This window comes from Equus przewalskii, chromosome 17 (genome assembly GCF_037783145.1).
Source record: "Equus przewalskii isolate Varuska chromosome 17, EquPr2, whole genome shotgun sequence".
In the NCBI taxonomy this organism is placed as follows: Eukaryota; Metazoa; Chordata; class Mammalia; order Perissodactyla; family Equidae; genus Equus; species Equus przewalskii.
The window spans coordinates 59,205,511-59,227,040 of record NC_091847.1 but is presented as its reverse complement, the minus strand read 5'-3'; the positions used below and the strand labels follow the sequence as shown (position 1 = coordinate 59,227,040).

At 38.0% G+C, this 21,530-nt stretch overlaps 1 protein-coding gene across 13 annotated transcripts in view; it reads right to left on the bottom strand.

Annotated features, from left to right (window-relative positions):
• ITPRID2 (ITPR interacting domain containing 2) overlaps positions 1-21,530 on the bottom strand; it is a 104,271-nt gene that overhangs the window by 22,666 nt on the left and 60,075 nt on the right. For 9 of the 13 annotated variants that reach the window (XR_011528461.1, XR_011528462.1, XM_070580357.1 and 6 more), the window contains 8 exons: positions 14,081-14,326; positions 13,680-13,725; positions 10,773-10,822; positions 9,844-9,900; positions 7,539-7,578; positions 7,355-7,453; positions 5,890-6,098; positions 4,292-4,992 (listed from right to left, as the gene is read on the bottom strand). Coding sequence is in view for 10 of the 13 variants with exons in the window: in XM_070580357.1 (XP_070436458.1) it covers positions 4,292-4,992; positions 5,890-6,098; positions 7,355-7,453; positions 7,539-7,578; positions 9,844-9,900; positions 10,773-10,822; positions 13,680-13,725; positions 14,081-14,291 (1,413 nt within the window). In the remaining 3 variants the exon portion in view is untranslated. Of the gene's footprint in view, positions 1-4,291; positions 4,993-5,889; positions 6,099-7,354; positions 7,454-7,538; positions 7,579-9,843; positions 9,901-10,772; positions 10,823-13,679; positions 13,726-14,080; positions 14,668-20,908; positions 21,011-21,530 lie in introns of those variants that run through there. The other 4 variants (XM_070580361.1, XM_070580360.1, XR_011528463.1 and 1 more) reach the window with 2 other exon arrangements.

Genomic DNA, 21,530 nt, shown 5'->3' with positions numbered 1-21,530 from the left:
GAGCTGACATCTGTGCCAATCTTCCTCTATTTTGTACATGGGTCACAGCCTCAACATGGCTGCCCCTGAGTGGCATAGGTCCCTGCCCGGGCTGCTGAAGTGGAGTGCACCAAACTTAACCACTAGGCCATGGGGCCAGCCCCTGTATAGCAGTTTAAAAAAAAAATAATCAAGGGGCTGGCCCTGTGACCAAGTGGTTAAGTTCGTGCGCTCCACTGCAGACGGCCCAGTGTTTCGTTGGTTCGAGTCCTGGGCACGGACATGGCACTGCTCAATGGGCCACGCTGAGGCGGAGTCCCACGTGCCACAACGAGAAGGACCCAAAACGAAGAATATGCAAGTGTGTACCGGGGGGCCTTGGAGAGAAAAAGGAAAAAAATAAAAAATTTTATTAAAAAAAAAATCAAAACTGGAGCTTTAGAAATTATAATTCTAATTCTTAATGGCATCTCAAAAAAATTCAAAGGAAAGAATTATTTTTCTAAAGTAGTATGGGGCTGTATATCAGATGACTTGACTTAAGTTCTTGTCCAATGTCTGACCCTATCACTCAGTCTGAACTTCACCAAGTTGTACAGTATAGTCAAAAGCAGCAGGTTTGCGCAGAGACCCGAATTCAAGTCTTATTTATGCCACTTACTGGCTAAATGGTTTCAGATACTACCTGAGTTATCTGTGATACTTATCTCAGTTTTCTTAACTGCAAAATAAAGATCGAAACTTCCACCTCACAGGTTCTTAGGATGATCAAAGGTGCTTTCAAGTATTTTGGAACAGTAAAGCAGTCAAGATTTACAACCGCTCTCTCTCTGCCATCCTCCGGGAACTCCCTGCATGGACACTTCCTTGCTCCTCCCCCTAGTAAGGCACTGATATCAAAGTGAACATTACATCCCTCAGAAAGATGCTGGAGAACGAGTGCTGTCAAGCAACAGCAAATGTTAGAGGGGAAAACGCTTCCTCATCTGTGAAGGGAGAAAACTGGAAATGAATGCAAAGATCTCTTTCTATGCTAGGTTCTGATTCTATAATTAGTTGCAAATTTTCATTTAAAAAAAAACCTTTTCAAGTTTTACTCACACACATACATATATGCAGTTTACTTTTACTGTCAGGTAAATACTTTTTAAAAGTAAACTTAGGGGGTCGGCCCATGCCGAGTGGTTAAGTCCGCACACTCCGCTTCGGCGGCCCAGGGTTTTGTGGGTTCGGATCCTGGGTGTGGACATGGCACCGCTCGTCAGGCCATGCTGAGGCGGCGTCCCACCAGAGTTGCTCACAACTAGAATACACAACTATGTATTGGGGGGCTTTGGGGAGAAGGAAAAAAACAACCAACAAAAATAAGACTGGCAACAGTTGTTAGCTTAAGTGCCAATCTTTAAGAAAAAAAATTAACTTAGTCATTTAGATAAATATCAAACAAAACTTAATGGTTAATTGGGCTTGGAAGTAACAAACATCAGTGCATCTGTCATGTGTTAGAGTTCATATCCTACTGTGGATACAATACTTGCCCACAAAACACATACAGTTGAATTTCAAAAGCCCAAGGAACAACTTAACTACCTGTCAAGAATCTGACTGACTTTAGATTACTTTAACTCAGGCTAATATAATAAAAAGAATCCTGAAACTTAATGGCTAAAAATAATACGGTACATTAGTTAAATCAACAATCAGTGTGAAGACAGGATTACAAATACTAAATCTTCAGAGCTTATAAAATTATGTATACTTCCAATAATATCTATATTTGAATATAAATTCATTTAGAGAGTAAAGAGACAAAGAACAACCTATTTACAGAAATACACAGGTAAAAATTCTCCTTCCTCAACATTTAAGTATGAGGAATTTTTCCCTTAAACCTTAAAGATGAACAATTGCTTATAGAGTAGGATCATTTGGTTTAATGGTGAATCATTCATACTACAAATCTATAGCTCTAGAGAGTTACCGTGATGTATTTATTCAACATAAACCGTTTCAAGAAGAATACAATAATTATTCAGTCAAATCATTTAGAATTAGAAAACTCGAGAGTAGGGTGTTACAACTTTTAGACACACTGAAACATTTTAAATAGTCTACAAGACATTTTTTATAAGGCAAACTGACTTTTAACTGAAAATAGTTTCTGGCCTTTTTTTCCTTAAGAAATAGTCACTTTCATTCTCCAAGGCCTGGGTCAGTTTTGTCATCTATTTAACTTTCTTTACATTTAAATATCGCCCCTCACTGCTCCTGGTGGCTGTCAGATCTTACCTTCGGCCTCAGAGGGCTCAGGCAGCTTCATGCACAGAGCCATGTCTGCACCATTTCTCCTACCTAGCTACCCAAAGCAGCGGGCAGTCAGTTAATCTGAGAACTGGCTAACTGAGAGAGAGAATGTGCTCTAACTTATATTTATTCACTGTTTTTACAGGAAGAAAGTTCCCAACAGGAATCAAACCTCAAGGGAAAGAAGTCCAAAAGAAAAATAGTAGCAATCTATTTTGAATAGGATTTAAAAGTTTGCTTCAAAAAGATTGTTCTCTTCACTTGTCAGTATGCTTCAAATCATGCTTGGGAGAAGAGGAAATTACAGAAACACGTTATTTCCCTTCTTTATTCATTGTTCTACATGCTCTTTTTAAAGTTCCCAAAGGGAGAAAAACACAATTCTAGGAGGTTTTTCTCCATGTTTGAAACATATCTGAAGAACAAGGATTCGTTATCCTTAAAATTCCCTACATTTACAATGCAGCTATGGTTGATCATATATTTTTTGAAAACAAAAACCTTCCATTATTCTTCAACCACCAATGCCTGTAACCTTGTACTTCAAAAAAAGCAATGTTCACTTCAATGTCACATTACTTTCTTCACGAACTGGTTCCACCAGCAGAGGGAGCAAGAGAACCCCAGTTTATCATTAAATGTTAACTTGCTGCCAAAGCGCACCTAGCACTTTACAATGTTTTAAAGACCTTTTGTTTAAAAGACCTTTTGTTTTAATTAAATTAGTCACTTTCCAAACTCATTATAATGAGAAATAAATTAGGAATTTAAATAAGAAAAATATAAAAATATATAAACAAATTTTAAAAAGCTTACAAAAAGTATAAAATATTTCAAAGCACACTGCTCCTGCTCCCTTAATTTCACTTTTTAGTTGAAATTTAAGTATTAAAAGATACATTCAAAGACCACAAAAAAGGTGAATCGCTACATCAGCAATCGAAATTTTGCAGTAAATGAGAAATCTTCATTAATGCGAGAGATACTTAAGAGGACATTTATAGGCAGAATCAATGATCCCATTTCCAATTCCTCAAAATAATGCCACATGATTCTAAAACTGTAAACTATTACTAAAACTTTTCTGTAATAAATTTTGTTTAAAAAGTGCCTATTATATAATTCATAGCCACAACTCTTCAGCAGTATGTATACGCCTCAGTTTCCTCATGTGCAAAACGAGACCACCACCGCCTGCCCCAGAGACTGAGAGAAAAGGACTCCAAGGGCCTAGCACAGGGCCTGCCACAAGGGTCGGCTTCCACCCCAAGCCATAGCTCCTACTCATGAGTATCAGCTCCCACCATTCGAAAGCAGTTTTGGCTGACCTTCAGCACAACGAATATTTTTATCCTGTCCAATTTGAAATTTATGTAAACTAGCAGGAACATCAGTAGGTTAAAAAGTACAGTAAGCAAACATTGGTCTTCTGGGTTTGCAGAAATCCTGTTCAGCGGCCTTTCAAATATCCTTCCTCAAGGCCCCCTAACCTCCCCTTCAGGTACATATCTTCATGTTCCTTCCAGTCCCACACCCAGCCTATCCTCAAAGCCTTCTTCACACTTATCCCTTCCACTGAGATACGCAAAGAAAAGCTCACCCAGGGGCACACAGCAATTCAGTGGCAGAGACAGAACTCAAACCTGTTTGACTTCAGTGCTTGTGTTTTTAACATTGCAGCGTATTGATTTGAATTTAAATACACTCTCTCAGGGCTTTTTCAGGGCACTAAAATCTTAAACTGAGAGAGAAAGGGGGTTAAAGTTCAAGTATCAGCAGCGGATGACAGAGGATTTAGAGGAGCTGATGAAGGCCTCCATTATCTTGACATCACACAGTGCTATGACCACTTCTTGGTTTGTGAAACACAAAATCAAAAACCTGAAAAGTCAAAATTAGGATGATTTTTTCTAGTATAAATCTATTAGTCACCTTTCATTTTAAAAACATTTTTTGGCATTTTTTCCCTAACTCACTATTTGCAATAAGACTGTCATTTTTTACCTACCTCTTCCATTTCAAAGGAGTCCTTCTGCTGTGCCATTATATTCCTTATGGACGGGATCGTCAGTGGTGCACATGGCTCTTTTTCAGGTGTGGACACATTGACATTTTTCAGCTCACTGCTATTTTCTAGCTCACCGTGGCCGGACATGTTGAAATCACTCCCTAAATCAGATTCCGTAATACCACATTCCTCACCCAGTTTATTCCCATGACTCTGAGTTTCTTTACTTGCTTCACTTTCACTTTCTTGGTTGAAATTACTGATTGCTTCATCAGAAAGTGGATCACTGTCAGCAATCTCCATCACACTTGCTGAACCCCCTGACGCTTCTTCTTTAACTGTGGCTAACACAGAAGAAGAATCTTTCTTCTTTACAATTTTTTGAGACTTTGGATCATTTTTATTACCACTTTCTTCCATCACTGAAACATTCAGAATCTTTCCTTTTTCAATTGCTGGAAAAGGACTAGTACCTTCTCCTTTCTCTGTTTTATCAACACATAAATTTAGTTTTGATAGTGTTTTCATCAAGCGATTTGCAGTGTTACTTCGGGTTAAAGGTGGAGGAGAATCTGTCTCCTTGTTAGAGGTCACTGAGGACATACTTCCAATTCTCTGCAAGGGAGTCCCAGAGACTTGGGAATACAAAGAAGAAAACGCATTGGCCACAGTAGTAAGCACTTCAATTTGACGAAAACGGCCTACAAAAAGAAAAAAGCATTAATTACATATATATTTATGTTTATATATATACATATACTAAACCATTACTATTGTTCAGAATTCCAATGACTGAACTTAGATCACAAAGATTATGAAACCAAATTTTTTTCCTTATCTAAGACTTTAAATTTCTCTGTATTTACTGTGGAGAGGGAGGAAGATTTTTCACTCTAAGCACTAGAATTTACAATTTAAAAAAATCAGAAAAAAGCACAAAGCATGATGACAACTTTGAGTAAAACAGAAAGGACTAGCTAAGGATCTACAGCTGTGATTCTGTTTATAGGTCTTGGACTCCATTAAGACTCCTCCAAACGTCCTCCTAATAATGTATACATAAGTACATATTTCAGACCTAATGGGGAACTGGATTTACAGATCTCTTAAAGCTAGTCCAAGGACCACCTAGGGATCTCAGTTTTGGCACTTCTGGTCAACAGAGAAAAATAAGCAAAGATATAATACGAATAAAAATTATAAAATTAGCTATGCTATCTTAGCTTTATGAAAAGCACCCAAAACTGACTGACTTCATTTAACAGTAACAAGGCCCCTCCTATACTTCTTTCCTTCTTGAACAAAAGCAATCTGGAGATAAGGATAAGGTTCTACGAGTAAGTTACACTCTAACAAGTGTTCCTCTACAAGGTAACGCTTAAATAAGTCAAGAATTAGGGAGGAGGGGAAGAATAGGCAAGTTAACTTATATAAAGAGAATAATAAAAATTCAGAATAAGTAAAACAAGTATTGTGTTAACTTTAATAATTAAATTTCCAGTGCTATTCGTAGAAATTAGTAAGTCTTTAAAAATAAGACCATCTTGCTGTGGATGCTACAGTTTTAAAAATAATATGCTGACATTTAAAAACCTTACTTGTTAAAGCATAATTTGGATTTTCTACTTCCATTCGTTGCATTTGAGCGCTCAAAAATACTTTAATATCTATCCCTCTAGCAAATGATGATGAATTAAAAAATCTGGAAGGAATTTTAGAAGCAATATCTGGTTCATCTCGTCCAAATCCAAGATTATAAAGAATTTCTTCAGGATCTTCCTCATAAAGTTCCAACAATTCTGAAACGCTACAAAAAAAGAAAAAAGAAACATCAAGATATAAAGTAAGTTTACAGTCCACATCACATTATAAATGAATTCATATTCCTGCTTTCCTGTGATAAAATCTTTTCCTACAGCTTCTGCTCTCTAAACCATTATTTATTTCAGCATCTTTATACACTGTGCACTAAATGTGATAAATAACCCTGAAAAAGGGTCCATGCTCTTTAGCTATTAGTACTGGGAAGAAGAGCTAACCCCCAAGAACACACTCAGTAAGAGATTTATTGATTCCTCACCTTATTTTTTTGGTCATTTTAAGAGATCCCCAGTAAAGTGGCTAAAACAATTAGAGGACAGCTGAGGGAGAATAAGGAATAAGCAGATTAAAGAACAAATGAGAGGGAAAACACACTAGGAACTAGCTGGTAGAACTTTGGTACCAACGGGCATTGTGTGGAACTTGAGCTTTTCTGCTGTCTTTGGCTGTCCCAGAAGAGGCAACACAGGTAACAACCTGATCTCAGAAAGTGAGGGAGGAGCTTACTCTCAACTTTTCTCTAACCACTTCCACTCAGGAAGGAGGAGGAGTAAGGCAAGGAGAGCACAGGTTACACCAAGGTAACTTCCAGCTCTACTTCTACTGGGAATTGACCATTCACTATCCCTTCTCTCTCAGGCCACTGATGATCCACACCGAGCCCCACTGAGGAAAACGGGAATGTGAAGCAGAAAACTTGAACAGAAGAAAACGTCAATTTGTTTCAGAGAAAAAGCTCATATTCCAACACAATAATTTGGATAACAGTTTAAACTGGTTCCACAGGCACATGTTTTGCTTATATTAATATATTATAAAGATCTTTGTTTTAGTATAAAGATAAATTTGCTTAAATATCAAGCTTTAAATTAGAAATTCTGATCTTAGAAATTAAATTAGAAATTCTGATTTTTATGGCAGAGTAACTCAAGAGCCTAACAGAATGGAGGATTTTGGAATAGAAGTCACACCACTATGATATTTCTCTTTCAAGTTGTTGAGAGGGCTCAAAATACTCACTAACGGATACCAGTAGCATTAACAACATATTTGTTGCTTTTTATTTAATCTTACTTTTAAAAAACAACAAACAAAAAGAAGCTCCTGTCAGTTATGCTGATCCATGAAACCCTTTGGATTCCTTTTGATTTCATACTACCACGCCAAATCCAAGACTGAAAAAGTGCTAAGAGTAGGTCATCTAGAAGAAGGTAATTGTAGGATAATTTCAGAATAAGTTACCTTGAGACTGTCCCACTACTTTTCCCAGATCCAGTGGAATTCATACTTCTCCCTTTCTGATGAAACTGCAGTCTTCTCTCTTTGGCCAAGATATTATGGCTATAAACAAAAATTAGATTATATACAACCTTATTTTCATAAATGTTCATTTTTAAAAAGGAAGAAAACAAACACAGTTACATACCAGTTTTCAATTTGAGCATCACTTTCATGGAGTTGGTTGGCTACAGATAAAAAGAATAAACACAGGGCAAAATTGTTAGGAGGACGGTAACTACAACAATACAATCATCAAGAAAGGAAATTATCCACAATAGTATAGCTAAATGCTTAATACGACAAACTTTTATCTTGGCTCATTAAATGTGCATCATTAAAAGTAGTATGTAGATCAATAAGAAAAGAACCAATACCTTTGGAGGGTATTTTTGTTTTTTGTTAGCAACGTAAAACTAACTACTTCCACTGAATGTTTAAAATAAAAAGATATATAGACAACCAATTAAACTTCTTTGACAGTTTAGAAATAAGTAGTAAGGATAAGATGTACAGCATATGTGGTTTATGTGGTTCTAATCATTAAATTTTAATGCTGTTAATAAAGAATATGTTAGGACCAAAAACACGATTTAGCATTATTTAAGTCTGGCAATAGCATAAATCAATTTCTAATGTGGCTTTTTTAAGGCTGAAAATTCACACCAGTTACAACCAATTTTTCATGCATGTACCCTGAAAATTTCTACTCATTTCAACCCACGTTTTAAAAATTGCCTTTCAAGTTTATCTTGACTTACAAGTTCTAAACAGATAAATGTTGTTAACGTTAAGTTTAGAGTGTGTTAAATTTACTGTAGTTAACTTTTATAGGCAAATATAAAGAATCAAATTAATTAAAAACATATCTATTTCAGCACATCAGAATTTTTTCTTCATTTCCAATCTGTGAAATCATGGCAATTTCTTATGTTTCTCTGTACAGCCTCCAGAAAGGTGTCTAACATGTAGTGCTCAATAAATATTTACTAACTGAATGAAAATAATCTTGAAATAATTTTCAGTGAAGCAACATAATAGCTCCCCTCTTCTCTGGGACTCCTTTTTAGGGTCTGGTCTCCAATAAAATCACTCAATGTGGACCAACAGGCAGAGCACACAGGATTTCTAAGGCAGTGAAAATATGCTATAAGATATCATAATGATGGACACATGTCATTATACATTTGTCCAAACCCATTAAATGTACAAGACCAAGAGTGAACCCTAATGTAAAGAATGGACTTTGGGTAAATATGATGCCCCATTATAGGTTCATCAGTTGTACCAAATGTACCATTCTGGTGGGGGATGTTGATAATGAGGGAGGCTAGGCATGCAACGGGGTAGGGAGTATATGAGAAATCTCAGTTCGTTCCTCTCAATTTTTCTGTGAATCTAAAACTGTTCTAAAAACATAAAGTCTTAAAAATTCCATACTGTGAAACTACTAAGGCAGATATTAAAAGTGCTATTTACAGTAATACTGAAATGCATTTTAATAAGGGCTTGCTTGGCATGTTCAACTGTACTGACTGAGAAGAAGTAAGTTTAAGTTCTTTATAGAGTTTATTCCTTGAAAGCCTATTAACAGTGATAATAAAAACTACTATATTCACATATTCTAGAGTTTTCAACGTTAGAAGGTTCCAAATAAGTTATCTATCATAAGATCAAGGATATTAAATTCAGTGGATAAATTCACTATTCAGCAACTTATAATGTAAAAAGATTTAATAAAATCCTTAATTCTTTTTTTATAAAAAGCAAACATTAATAACCCAGCTATACAGCTACCAATAATCTTAAAATACCAGTAAAATCATTTAAAAAATCATAATTTTACATTGTGGAAAGCTTTATTATGAATTCACAGGAAGATTATATAATCTGTGAAAATTTAAACATAGCACAAAACACTTTTAAAATGCTAATGCAGTCTGCAATAGACATCAGCATAATTATTTCTAATGAAATTATAGTAACTATTTTGTCTTTATCCTTTAATCTTCTAAAAATCTGGAAAAAGAGGAAGAGGGAAAAGACAGGAGACACTTGGATGCAAAGCGAAAGCCTGCAGCTCTAAGTCACACATACGGCTACCTCACACTAAAAATACGCTTCAATTTAGTTTTCTCATGTATAAATATTTAAGCTTCCTTCCTTCTGCGGGACAATTCTTCCCTCAGTTTTATCACCATTGTTTGTCCCCAAACAGTTCCTTTAAGAATTTAAGTCCAAGGAAGACATATGGACATTCCATAATGGTTTTTCAGAGTCATTCCTACAGGCTCTGACTAGATTATTAACACACAAAAGGTTCTGTAAAATGTGTCTGAGCCATTTTCAAGAACTTTAAATTTGGCTCTGAAGATCGTAAACCTGAAAGCACTCGCCTTTCTCTCTTTAATTTTAAAACTACATGAAAATACAGTTCTTACGAACAAATATACCTTCAGCTCCCAGTGACAAATCATCTTCAAAACTTCCTCCATTTCTCACAAGCACACCTGCAAGAAACAGTGCAAGATTTATCATGGTGTTCTGTCTTCCTGATCCCCGGGTAAGTGTAAAACCATTGCTTTAGTTAAAACAAATTGACCAAGCAAAACATAAGATACATTAGAGTGTTTCAGACCCAAACATAATAAGTACAAGATACGTTAAAGTGTTTCAGACGAGAATGCACTCAGAAATTATTCTGATTTTATGGTTTCAAGAAGCAAGTATAAGCTTTTACTTTATCGTAAAGAAAGTACGATTTGCAGCCAGGTAAAGCTGTTAGAAGCCAATCTACAGGCTATTTTATACTTATTCTGCCTTTGAAGATGCTCAGTTTGATGACATGTCTTACCCAAGAGTTTCATGGAAAACCAGATCCTGGAGCAATCTTTCCTTTTACCCTCCTTACATGAAGTCAGGAACTCAAGCTCGATTTTCTGATACTGTAAATGTTTTTTATATGCCTTGCCACTACCTGTACATTCTTGTTGTACTTTGAACTTTAGAATGCTGTCTTGCACAGGTGGTAAAATTTCAGGTGTGGCAATTTCAGTTAATGTAAGCAAAGAAATGCTGCACTTAAGCTGACCTAGTTAATATATATTTTCCTTATGTTTACATGTCATATTTCCATTTAGTTTCTATATCTTTATCTAGATAATAAAAATATGAGTTTCACATTGCAGAAAAGTTTGGTAATTTGCTTAAACTCAACACTATTTTATGGTTTATGACAAGGTTTCTCCCTTTTGGCTTCTCAGAACAGCATATTTTATAAACATAAATATCACTTTTAAATTCATCCACCGACTTTCACTCAGAGGACAAATGAAGCAGGACCCTCATAAAGAACAGATTTAGAAAGGCAGCTTTCTCTTACCTTTGAGTGTACTACTGCTCTGCTCATCCAGTGAGGCTCCCAAAGGGGTACTGAAACCACGTAAACATAGAGAGCTTAGTGTTGGAAAGCTGTCACTGCACAGCCTTACACTTACAGAGTTCTAGCAAAGCAAGCTTCTAATCACAGTTTAACTCTCCTCTAAACACACAAGGAATGTAAGTGGATTACGTAAGTAATATCCTACTAACTAAGCAAATACGCATCGTCAAGTCACTTCCCCAGGAATGATTTAATCACGTCTGATCTGCCAGCAATTAAGAGCAAGAATGGCAATTACAAATGATATGAATTGGCATTTTCTTTACAAAAAGAGAAAAAGAGAATGACAACAGACATTAAAAAAATGTCTGCTCCCCTCAATCCCTTCCCTAAAAACAGGAAGCAGAATTAAAAGAAAACAAATCTTTACCTCAATAAAATTAAAAAGTCTACTTAGAAAGAAGACTCAAGAGTTTTCTTAAACTTCCTGTGTTAAATCTATCACTAGCATTTTAGAGCACCACTCAGGACCTCTCTTACCCCAATGACTATGTTTTTTGATATAAATGGAGAAGCTTGAAATTTATTTTCTGCTTTGAAACTAAAAAAATACATATACTCTTCATTTAACTCTGCAAAGAAAATTACTAAAAAGTCGGCTTTAGAATCAACATTAAGAACTAGCCATTACTAAAGTTCTTTCATCTTTCATCTTCTTGTAGTTCAGACACAGATAACTCAGAAACTTTTTTTTAATACAGAAATGTTTTTCACTTCTTTCTCAAAACTACGTTAAAGAAACAGATTGTTTATTTTGAAAGTTCTATTTCGTGATACAAACCTTTTGTCAGTGACAATTTATACCTGTTACAAATTCACATAGTTTCAAAGAGGTACTGAAATGCCAATTAAATGTTAAAACTTTCTGCAAACAAATATACAAGCAAATGCAGTTCTTTGAAAATTAGTGCTTTTGAAATGTAAATGAATCACAAGCAACTACCATAAAGATATTAATAAAAGCTTTGAGCTAAGTTTTTGTATATATTTTAATAAAACTCTAATTTATGCTTTTCAAAAAAGTCATTCTTCTTCCCTGATGGCTACTTTCTCAGTTAGGACAAAACACTGTATTACTCTTTCTGCAGCTGTTTCTACTGTCCTATATACTAATAGAAAATGGCAAATAGGCAGATATAATTCGCATTCTCCTTCAAAAACAAGTCTCTCACTCTTACAATTGCTCTCCAAATTCTATCAACAACTATCCCTTCTTAGATGCTAATTCAAGCAATTTGTTTCCACCTAGCCAAAAAAAAAAAACCGGATATCAAAATAAAGACTCCCTTTAAGGAAAGACAACACGGTATGTTTATTTAGGATATGGACAGCAAAAAGAAAGAATATTTGAGAACTTATCGGGGGAAAAATTCTGTCTTCAGATCATTTGTACAGAATGTACAAAGCTGATAGATGCACAACTCTGGAAAGGATCCTAAATTGTCATAGAAAAAAAATACAGTTGCATATATTCTAGCAGTCAAATCTGTGAATAATAAAGCCAACACTAAAAGACTATTTGTTCTAGTTTCCTCCGTTACAAATGAATGCCCCTTTTGTACAGAATAGGTGCAATTGTAGGGAACAAGAAGGAAACCTAGGAAGGAAACCCATGAGGGACAGAGCAGCAGACTACAGAATCTGCCTACATATGTCAAGATTAGCCACAAAACTCCTGGAATTTTCAGAGATGATGTGTCCTGGTGAATGCTAACATTTGTCTATTGTATTTATCTTAAGAGATGCACTTATGTCCTGTCTACTTGATATGATCTCTATACAATCTTAATTCCTACACATCATAAAATAAACATAATGTGATTCTTCTCTTGCTCTTAAACTTTTTTGTGTGTGCATCTTTAGAGAGAAGGTCCATATAGTTCATCATATCTCAGAAGGGTCTACGACACCCCCAATAATGGTTAAGGAGTTCTGTAATGAAAAGTGTTCATATTGTGGTATACATGAGAATCACTTCTCCCTTCCCAAAAAAAGACTTCCCAAAGTCTGGTACTTAAAGTAATGATGAAGAAAAGCCCCTTGAGATGGCAGAAGTATGTGCAGAAGCAAACACCTTAACAAAAGTTAAAAAGCAACATTCTCCATATGAGATTTTACAAGTAGCAAACAAGTTGGAAAAAAATAATTAAACTATAAAACAAGCACATTTTGCTGTAGTAAGATTTACTTGAAACATGATTCATCTCCTCTGCACTTTATCAAACATTTTTGTACCAGTTCCCAAAGCATGTAATTAAACAGATTTATGCAGTCTAAATGCCTTCAAAGCTCTACTTCCCTTCTGTGAATTCCAGTGCCATCTGACAAATGCATGTCCAAGAAGTAAACTACAAGAACAAAGTGAGCTAGTTTCAATAGCCCTCCAAACAGAATTAAGGCACAGAAACAAAATTAAAGCCAGTTAGTGTAGTTAAGCAAATTAAACTCATCTAAAACACATAGGAAAGGGAAACGATTCGATGCCAGATGTACGGATGTCAAAACAAAAGCAAAATAAAATACTGCGTGAAAAGTGAAAATCCTTTCGAATAAAAACAAGTCAAGCATAATAACACGGCACGATTATCTGTTTTAGGTTTCTGATCTCTGATGCTAACATCATTCATCAGATCTGAAGTCCTAACAACTGTCAACACGGTCAACAAATAATCAGCGGTCATGCTTCCATTTCTAATCACTTAAAGGAGGAAGCTATCGGCCGGCTCACTTTCCGGTTTATAGCTTACAACGGCCATGGGACCCCCAAGAACCCGAGTCACCCTGCTCGGGCGTCCCAGCTGCATGGATCTCCCTCCGGGGACGCGAGCGGCGCACGCGAGGACTCACCGGCAGTCCTTGAGCCATATCGCGATCTTCTCGTTGGGCACGTTTCCTGCGGGGCAGAGCGAGGGGACAGCTCGTTACCGATCCTAGGGAGGACTCTCATAGTGGGGTCAACCTGCACGCTCCCAGGTAGGAAAATCGACTGGGAGCAGAATGCAGCCTAAGCAACACATCTGGGTGTCATCTGAAGTGAAGCGATGGCACCGGGGTGTCTATGTTGACGCTGGAGTCGCCTTGCCAAGCGCGCGCGTTTAAAGGTCGGAAGCGTCCCCTCTGCTCTCGGCCCCTCAAGCCCGGGAGGACCTTCCAGAACCCACAGCAGTGGCCCAAGGCTCCCAAGACTTCCCCCGCCCGCCAGCCCGAACTGCCTGCGTCCCCGCCGCTACCCGGCCGGGCGCACCGACCTCTCCCCGCGGCCGCCGGCAGCTTCGCGCCCGGGAGGTCCTCCTCGTCTTCCTCGTCCTCGTCCTGCGTCGTCGCTTCTGTGGACAGGTCCTCCGTCTCCGATGCCTGCCAGGAGCTGCGGCACTTGGCCCAGGCCTTCCTCCTGCGACTCGCCACTTGCCACTCCAGTTCCTCCTCCGCCTCCGCCGACGCCACCAGGGGCCGGTCCATGGCCGCACCGGGGGCTCCGCGGCCCCAGCCGGAGCCTGCGCGAGACAAGGCGGCGGCGGGGACCCCCGCCCCTGCTGTCAGCGCCCTGCCGGGCTGGGGGCCCCTGGGAGCGGGCGCGGGCGCGGGAGGAGGAGGAGGAGGAGGAGGCGGAGGAGGAGAAGGAGGAGGAGGAGGGGAGGGCAGGGAGGGAGGGAAGGAAGGGGAGGGAGGGGGCGGAGGGCCGGCGCTTCACATGAAGCCGGCCTGGCGCGGCGCGGCGCGGCCGGAGCGCGAGTGGCCTGAGCGAGCGCGGCTGGAAGCCGAGCGCCGGCTGCCCCCCTCCCGCCTCCGTCCGGCGCGCCCGGGTCTGGCCCGCGGCCGCACGGCTGCGCGCCCCGCCCTCGACGGCGTGCCCCGCCCCCTTCCGGCCGGGGGCGCGCGGGCAGGGGAGGGGAGGGGCGGGGCGGGGAGTGAGCCGCCAGCCCGCCGCCGCGACCCGCGAAGTGGGCGCGATTTGTTCGCTTGTTAGTCATCTTTCTGCCTCTCGACTTGTGCTCTGGCGGTCTAAAACAGAAAAACTGTGGTAAGGCCAAGTGTCACGAAACGCCCGTCTTCCCCGCGTCCGGACAAGCGTCTGCTTGGGCTCGCTGAAACTTACTCTAGGAGGAGTCCCGGGAGTTGTGGATAAAGATGAAAGAAAGAGGCGCGTGTTTGGTATTTCTTGTCAAAGTGTCCAAACTGGAAGAGACCAAGCTTTGTAGAGGACTACTTTCATGTCTAAGAAGGTTCTTTATCGTGATTGTGTTAGGTATGAAAATAAATTGACAAAGAATCTTTCATCTGGAAATTCCACATTGAAGTTGGGCTTAAAGAAGTGAAGGAAAGGAGAGCACAGAATGGCCGGGAAAATGTAGATATATTTGCTTGGTTTTTGGTGCTACAAGAAACAAATGTCAAGGCTCAGAACTATATTGAAAAATGAATGTGAGCCGTTCCCTTTTCTTATTTTTTAAATCTCATAGCAGAAAGACGGTTAAATTCTATTCAAAATCAGAAACAAACTTCGAATGGTTTACCGGTATCCACAAGATCATATCCAAAGTCCAAATTAACTTTGCAGAAAACCATCATAATATTCTGGGCCTTATGTATACTGTGAAATGGAAGAGGAGCTAGAATGGTGATACCAGTATCTCACTGGCTTGAGATTTCACTATTTCTTTGCATCTTAAAGACTTTTCAGCCTTCAAGAGTCCTATAGCAAAACGCAGCTAACAGTTTAATGGCCCTCCGAAATAGGCCAGAGTCTAGCTGCCCGTGGGAAAGATACGCCACAGAAAGTGAGGGAAGTACCTAGAGAGGAGACGCTGAAAGGGCTCGTCAAAAGCCACAGAGAACAAAATATGCTGCCTTCATAGTACCGTTCAGGGCCCCGACGGATCCTACCCATCCGCTGTTCCCAGCTTCAATTCTGTCATCTCTCCGTGCTGTTGCTGACTCTATGTCCTTGCCTCAAAATTCATTCCACTTCTTTCTGTCCAGTACCTTCGTGATCTTCAAGATCCAGCTAAGCCAGAACTTGTCTCAACACCATCCTTCCAGCACTCCCCTGTCACCAGTTCCCTGATAAACAACTGAATGTCTACATCATTCATCTGGGGACCGAATTGTGTAGTAAATGATATGGCCTCTGAGGGTATGTTTGACTTCCCAGCCAGATTGTAAACTATGAGAGAGCAAAGAACGTTTCTCAGTATTCTTGCACCCCTCAACACTTTTCGTACAGTACTGATCCCACCCGGAACAAGAGTTCTCCTGAAGTAAATTTCTGTTCTTTATGTTCTTTAGAATGGACAGTCCAATGGACAAAAGATTTGCTTCATGTTGTTTCTCTAAGGCCTATTATGTTTTAGTTTTGTTGTTTAAATACACTTTTAGACAACAACAAAGAATTCTTGAGAAAAGCAATAACGAACCATATTTTATGTTTAAAAACCAAACCTCCGAGTCGAATAATAAAGAAAAAAAGCCAACAGGTAACAGAATAGAGTACAACAATTGTCAAATCTCCGATAGCAGAATTGTGTGTTTTCTTCTACATGATAATTTTTAATGCAAAATGTTGAGGGTACAAAAATAATAGAGAAGGAAATCCTTGAAACAGCAAGCTATTTTGAAAAGTAAGGGATTTTTGTATTCTCAACTTTGAGATTTTAAAAAATGCCCAAGGTACATTTATTCAATAATGAATGCCATACCACACATGAGGAGAGTTCTGTCTTTTGCTTCTTCAAGGACTTTTTCCCAAACAAGTACTGTATTGTAGACCAACTGCAAATCCACATTGCAGAAGCTCTACGTAAAAGATAACGTCTGACTGCTTAACAACAAAAAAACAAACAACCCGATCAATAAATGGGCAGAGGACATGAACTGACATTTCTCAAAAGAAGATATGAATATGGCCAATAGACACATGAAAAGATGTTCATCATCGCTGATCATCAGGGAAATGCAAATCAAAACTACACTAAGATATCACCTTACACCCGTTAGATTGGCAAAAACATCCAAAACCAAGAGCGACAAATGTTGGAGAGGTTGTGGAGAAAAAGGAACCCTCATACACTGTTGGTGGGAATGCAAACTGGTACAGCCACTATGGAAAACAGTATGGAGATTTCTCAAAAAGTTAAAAATAGAAATACCCTATGACCCAGCCATCCCATTACTGGGTATCTATCCTAAGAACCTGATATCAGAAATCTCAAGAGTCCGTTGCACCCCTATGTTCATCGCAGCATTATTTACAATAGCCAAGACGTGGAACCAGCCTACATGCCCAGAACTGATGATTGGATAAAGAAGATGTGGTATATATACACAATGGAATACTACTCAGCCATAAAAAAAGACAAAATTGGCCCATTCACAACAACGTGGATGGACCTCGAGGGTATTATGTTAAGCGAAATAAGCCAGTCAGAGAAAGACGAACTCTATATGACTCCACTCATAGGTGGAAGTTAGTATATTGATAAGGTGATCAGATCGGTGGTTACCAGGGAAAAGGGGGGGTGGGGGGAGGGCACAAAGGGGGAAGTGGTGTACCCACAACATGACTAACAAAAATGTACAACTGAAATCTCACAAGGTTGTAATCTATCATAACATTAATAAAAAAATAAAAAAATAACGTCTGAGTCACGCTTATGAGGTGGAGGAAGAAATGAATTTATATTAGATGTGGATAATTCCATCCAGCATGATGTAGTGGAAACAGTACAATCTTTGGTGTCAGACTGAAGTTTGAAATCTGTTTCTGTCTCTTTCTAGTTGTATGGCCTGGGGCAAGACAGCTAATATCTCCGGCTATCACGTTCCTCATCTGTGAAACAGCAATCATGATAACTGCCCTCTCAAGGTGATGTGAGTGTCACATGGAATAAAGTAGGTGCTCATATAACTATTGAAATTACTATATTGCAGAAGGCAAAAATCAATTTCATACGGGGGGATTATTCTTATGCTAGTAAATGGCATCTATCTTCATGCTTATGCAGCTGGATTTTTTTTTTTTTAAGATTGGCACCTGAGCTAACATCTTTTGCCAATCTTCTTCTTTTTTTTTTTCTTCTTCTTCTCCCTAAAGCCCCCAGTACATAGATGTATATTCTAGTTGTGAGTGCCTCTGGTTATGTGCAGCTGAATTTTTTAAATGGCATAAATTCAGGCTAGGACAGAAAACATACTCTGGTTAAATTAGGCAGTTTTAAATGGAAAAGCTTATATCAAAAGTGAAACATTATGTTCAGTCTAATTACTTTAGTTATTTTTTGCTTTTCCAGTCCTTAACCCATGCCTCAAAATTACAAAACAAGATTTGCTGAGTAAGCTAAGGCATTTTCATGTTAGCTTAGATAAGGCACTTGGTATTTTGGCTAAGGTTATGGTATTGTTTCTTCAATAATATTTATGTAATAAAAATTTCATTTTGTTCATCGAAATATTAATAATTCAGAATTTGATCAGAAAGTGGTATTGTCACAGCTTACCGAATTTTCACCCGTTATTAGACAAAAGGGAGCTGGGAAGTGTAAAGTAAGTAGAATTGTAGATTAAATAAACAGAGGAACATCTTGTATTTTAGAGTTGCCTGGAGAAAAGGATGGTATATAAAATTATTTTGGAGAACACTACATATTATATCCTTGCTTCCCCATATCCCAACCCAGTCACTGAATGTTAAAGACTTAAGAAGTCTTCAAGATTTATTTAAAAGAAAAACTCTTTAACTTTGTTTAACCCAGTATTTCTAAAATTTATTTCAATATGAAATCTTTTGGGCTCCCTCAATATACCTATTAACATTTCCAGGGATAGCAGTGGAATAATTTGCAATAGGATAAAAGAGAATGAAAGGAAAATGTTGCCCCTAGAACTAGTGAATTCTTCAAAAACTCTCAAAGGTTTATTTACAAATCATGTAATTGAACTATGAGGAAAGGTGGTTAGTCTGACTTAGATTGGTTTTTTGATGTATTCCTTTAAGTTATTATTAATTTTTAAGGTATTTCTAGTCATTATGTATATTTTAAAGTAGTAAAATGGCGTATTTAAGGTCTACAATTTAAACTTATTCTTAGGGTTTTTCCACATTAGCAAAAGTTCAAGGATTATTATATTAGTTCAGTGTCCTCATAAGTAAGCATTAACATAACATAATAATCTGCTATTTTGATTTCTTTTCTTTTTCCCAAGTACACACCGGAAGGTGAAGCAGGTGTCAATACTACTGGAACTTTGCCTTGCAAATTATTTACATAATCTAGGTAAGTTTATATACCTTCTGATTTTGTGCATATTGAAGACTTGTCATTTTATCACTCATTTCACTGTTCCCAGATCACAGTTTCTTCAGTTTGCCATATAATGCTAAATTTACCCTCCCCATACTAAAACCTTGAAGACAGCTTGTTTTTTCAGTGGCTCAATTCTCTGGTGTTTCTGAGCAACAGGTAGGAATAGCTCATCGATTCTTCTTCAAGAATAAGTGAAGCAACATTATACAACAGAAAAGCTTTATTTGGTCTGTTTTATGAATTCATGAAACAACTCAGAGGAGGTTTTGAAATCCTCATAACTGGACATAATTACACATGGAAAAGCCAAAATCTTTTTTAATTCACCTGTAAAACCTTAATGCTCAAGTTTAGTCCTTTTTTCTTTTTCATTTCAGTCCTGTCCTAGAATACTGCTTTTAAAGATCTCTGACGTTTTGAATCATAAAAGCTTTTAAAGAGGTTTATCTATCGATATCAAATGCTCAGTCTGTGCCACTTGATATTAAACATTTTTCTGCAATATACACAACAAAATGGGAGGATGTCACTTGCCAATCTTAATACTGTCCTATTATGTGATCAATTTATTGATACACATTTTCTTCCTAATTTAAGATTAATTTCTAGCTCTTATGTTACATATATGGTGTCTTCCTATTTGAAGCCATTTAGAACATTAAAAAATTATTTCACTATCCATATATTTGGAATTATATGTTCACATGTAAACCTCGCCTTTCACATTTTATGGGGATCAGAAAAAAGAGGATGGTGACTAGATGAACCATGGATCGATCTAGTATTGAAGTATCTTTAAAGCCTTAAATGGTACAGACCTCATAAATGGTTTTTTAAAACACACACCCACAATGTCTTTTTTAAAAAATAATTCTGATGTGTGCCTGAACCTGAATCAATATAAATTGCTGCACTGGCCTCTCCCACCACATTTCCCTTCTCTAATCTCCCTTCTGCAGCGCCTTCATGCCCTCTCAGAACAAACACAATCTGCATTCAGAACAGGACCGTTTACAAGTTGAATGGAGTTGTTTTGGGTGAGTCATTGAAAACACAGTACAAAACCTTTCCTCACTCACCAGAAATGCATTTTTAAAATAAAGCCAAAGTGAACAAGGCTTGGCAAGTTTGAGGGTGGACAAAATGGGGAGAGAGTGGGGTTTCTGCCAGACTCAGACAGGATTCTGCTAAACCATTTTCGGCTATTCTTTACATTCAATTCCACTAATTTCCCTTACCATCACTAACCAAAAAGTACAAGATTGAGCAAGTAGGACGTCAAAACAAGGGCACTTCATTTCAACCAGCACTGTGATGGTGAGCAGAGCCCGGAGATCCCTTATAGCTTAGGGACAGTTTTAAATCCCCCTTTCTGTCATTCTTTAATTCAGAAGCTGGAAGATGTATACACTTAATTATCCCTTTCTTCTGATTAAGTCATTTTGAGAGATTAATAATAATTCTAGGCAATTTTTAGAAAGTAGAGAGTAGAATTTTTAGAAAGAAAAAATTTTTATAAATTCAGTATGCAGTTCTTTAAAATTGCTTTTAAAATAAGTGACGTTCCATGAGGGTTAATCAAACAAAATATTAAAGGAAATAGAGCTATAAAGACAAAAATAATAAGCTAGCTCCTAAGAAACTTTTAAAATTCGATTAATATAATAAAAGTCTATACAATGGCTTGATAAATTTTAGACACTTAACATGCAAGTGTGCAAGATTTATGAATCAGAATAGATTCCTATTTATCTATTTATAGAACATATTACTCACCCTTTATCCTGCAGAGAACTTTCTAGCAGAAATACAAGTGATTATTTTTCCACAACCTGCTACAGATCAGTTGAGGCTCACATCTCATGAATGAGGAGAAAGCTAGAATCAACAAGGAGACGTTCTTAAACATATAATGGGAACTCAGAACTCTTTTGCTGTAAAGTTTGATAATCCCTAAAAGTCACCTTTAACACAGGTTGACCCAGCCCGTTACTGGGCACTGATTAACACACCTTGTACGGTGCAAGTACAGTTAGCAGTGTTGCCTGTTCACAAAGAGTCTAGCCCAAGCTGTGGGGACATCTACTAGATGTAATTAGGCTAGTATTCTCCTTGCACTCCCTGTGATTTATCAGTTTCCACAAGGCAGGGTGACAATTGTTGGTTAAACGGAATGAAAACTCTGTGTTTGAAAGTTAATCTGACTATGGAAGCACCAGGGTCATAATAAACAAACACATATTTCCTGCTGTAGTTAAGAACATAGCAAAGAACTCTCGTTTCCCACATTTGGGGGATTTTTTTTTCCTTTTCTTTTCTTTTATGGTTAAGCAATTGTTTTTAAACTATAAAATAAGTACTTACACAGCCTTCAAAGTTTATCTTGCCCATCTGAGAA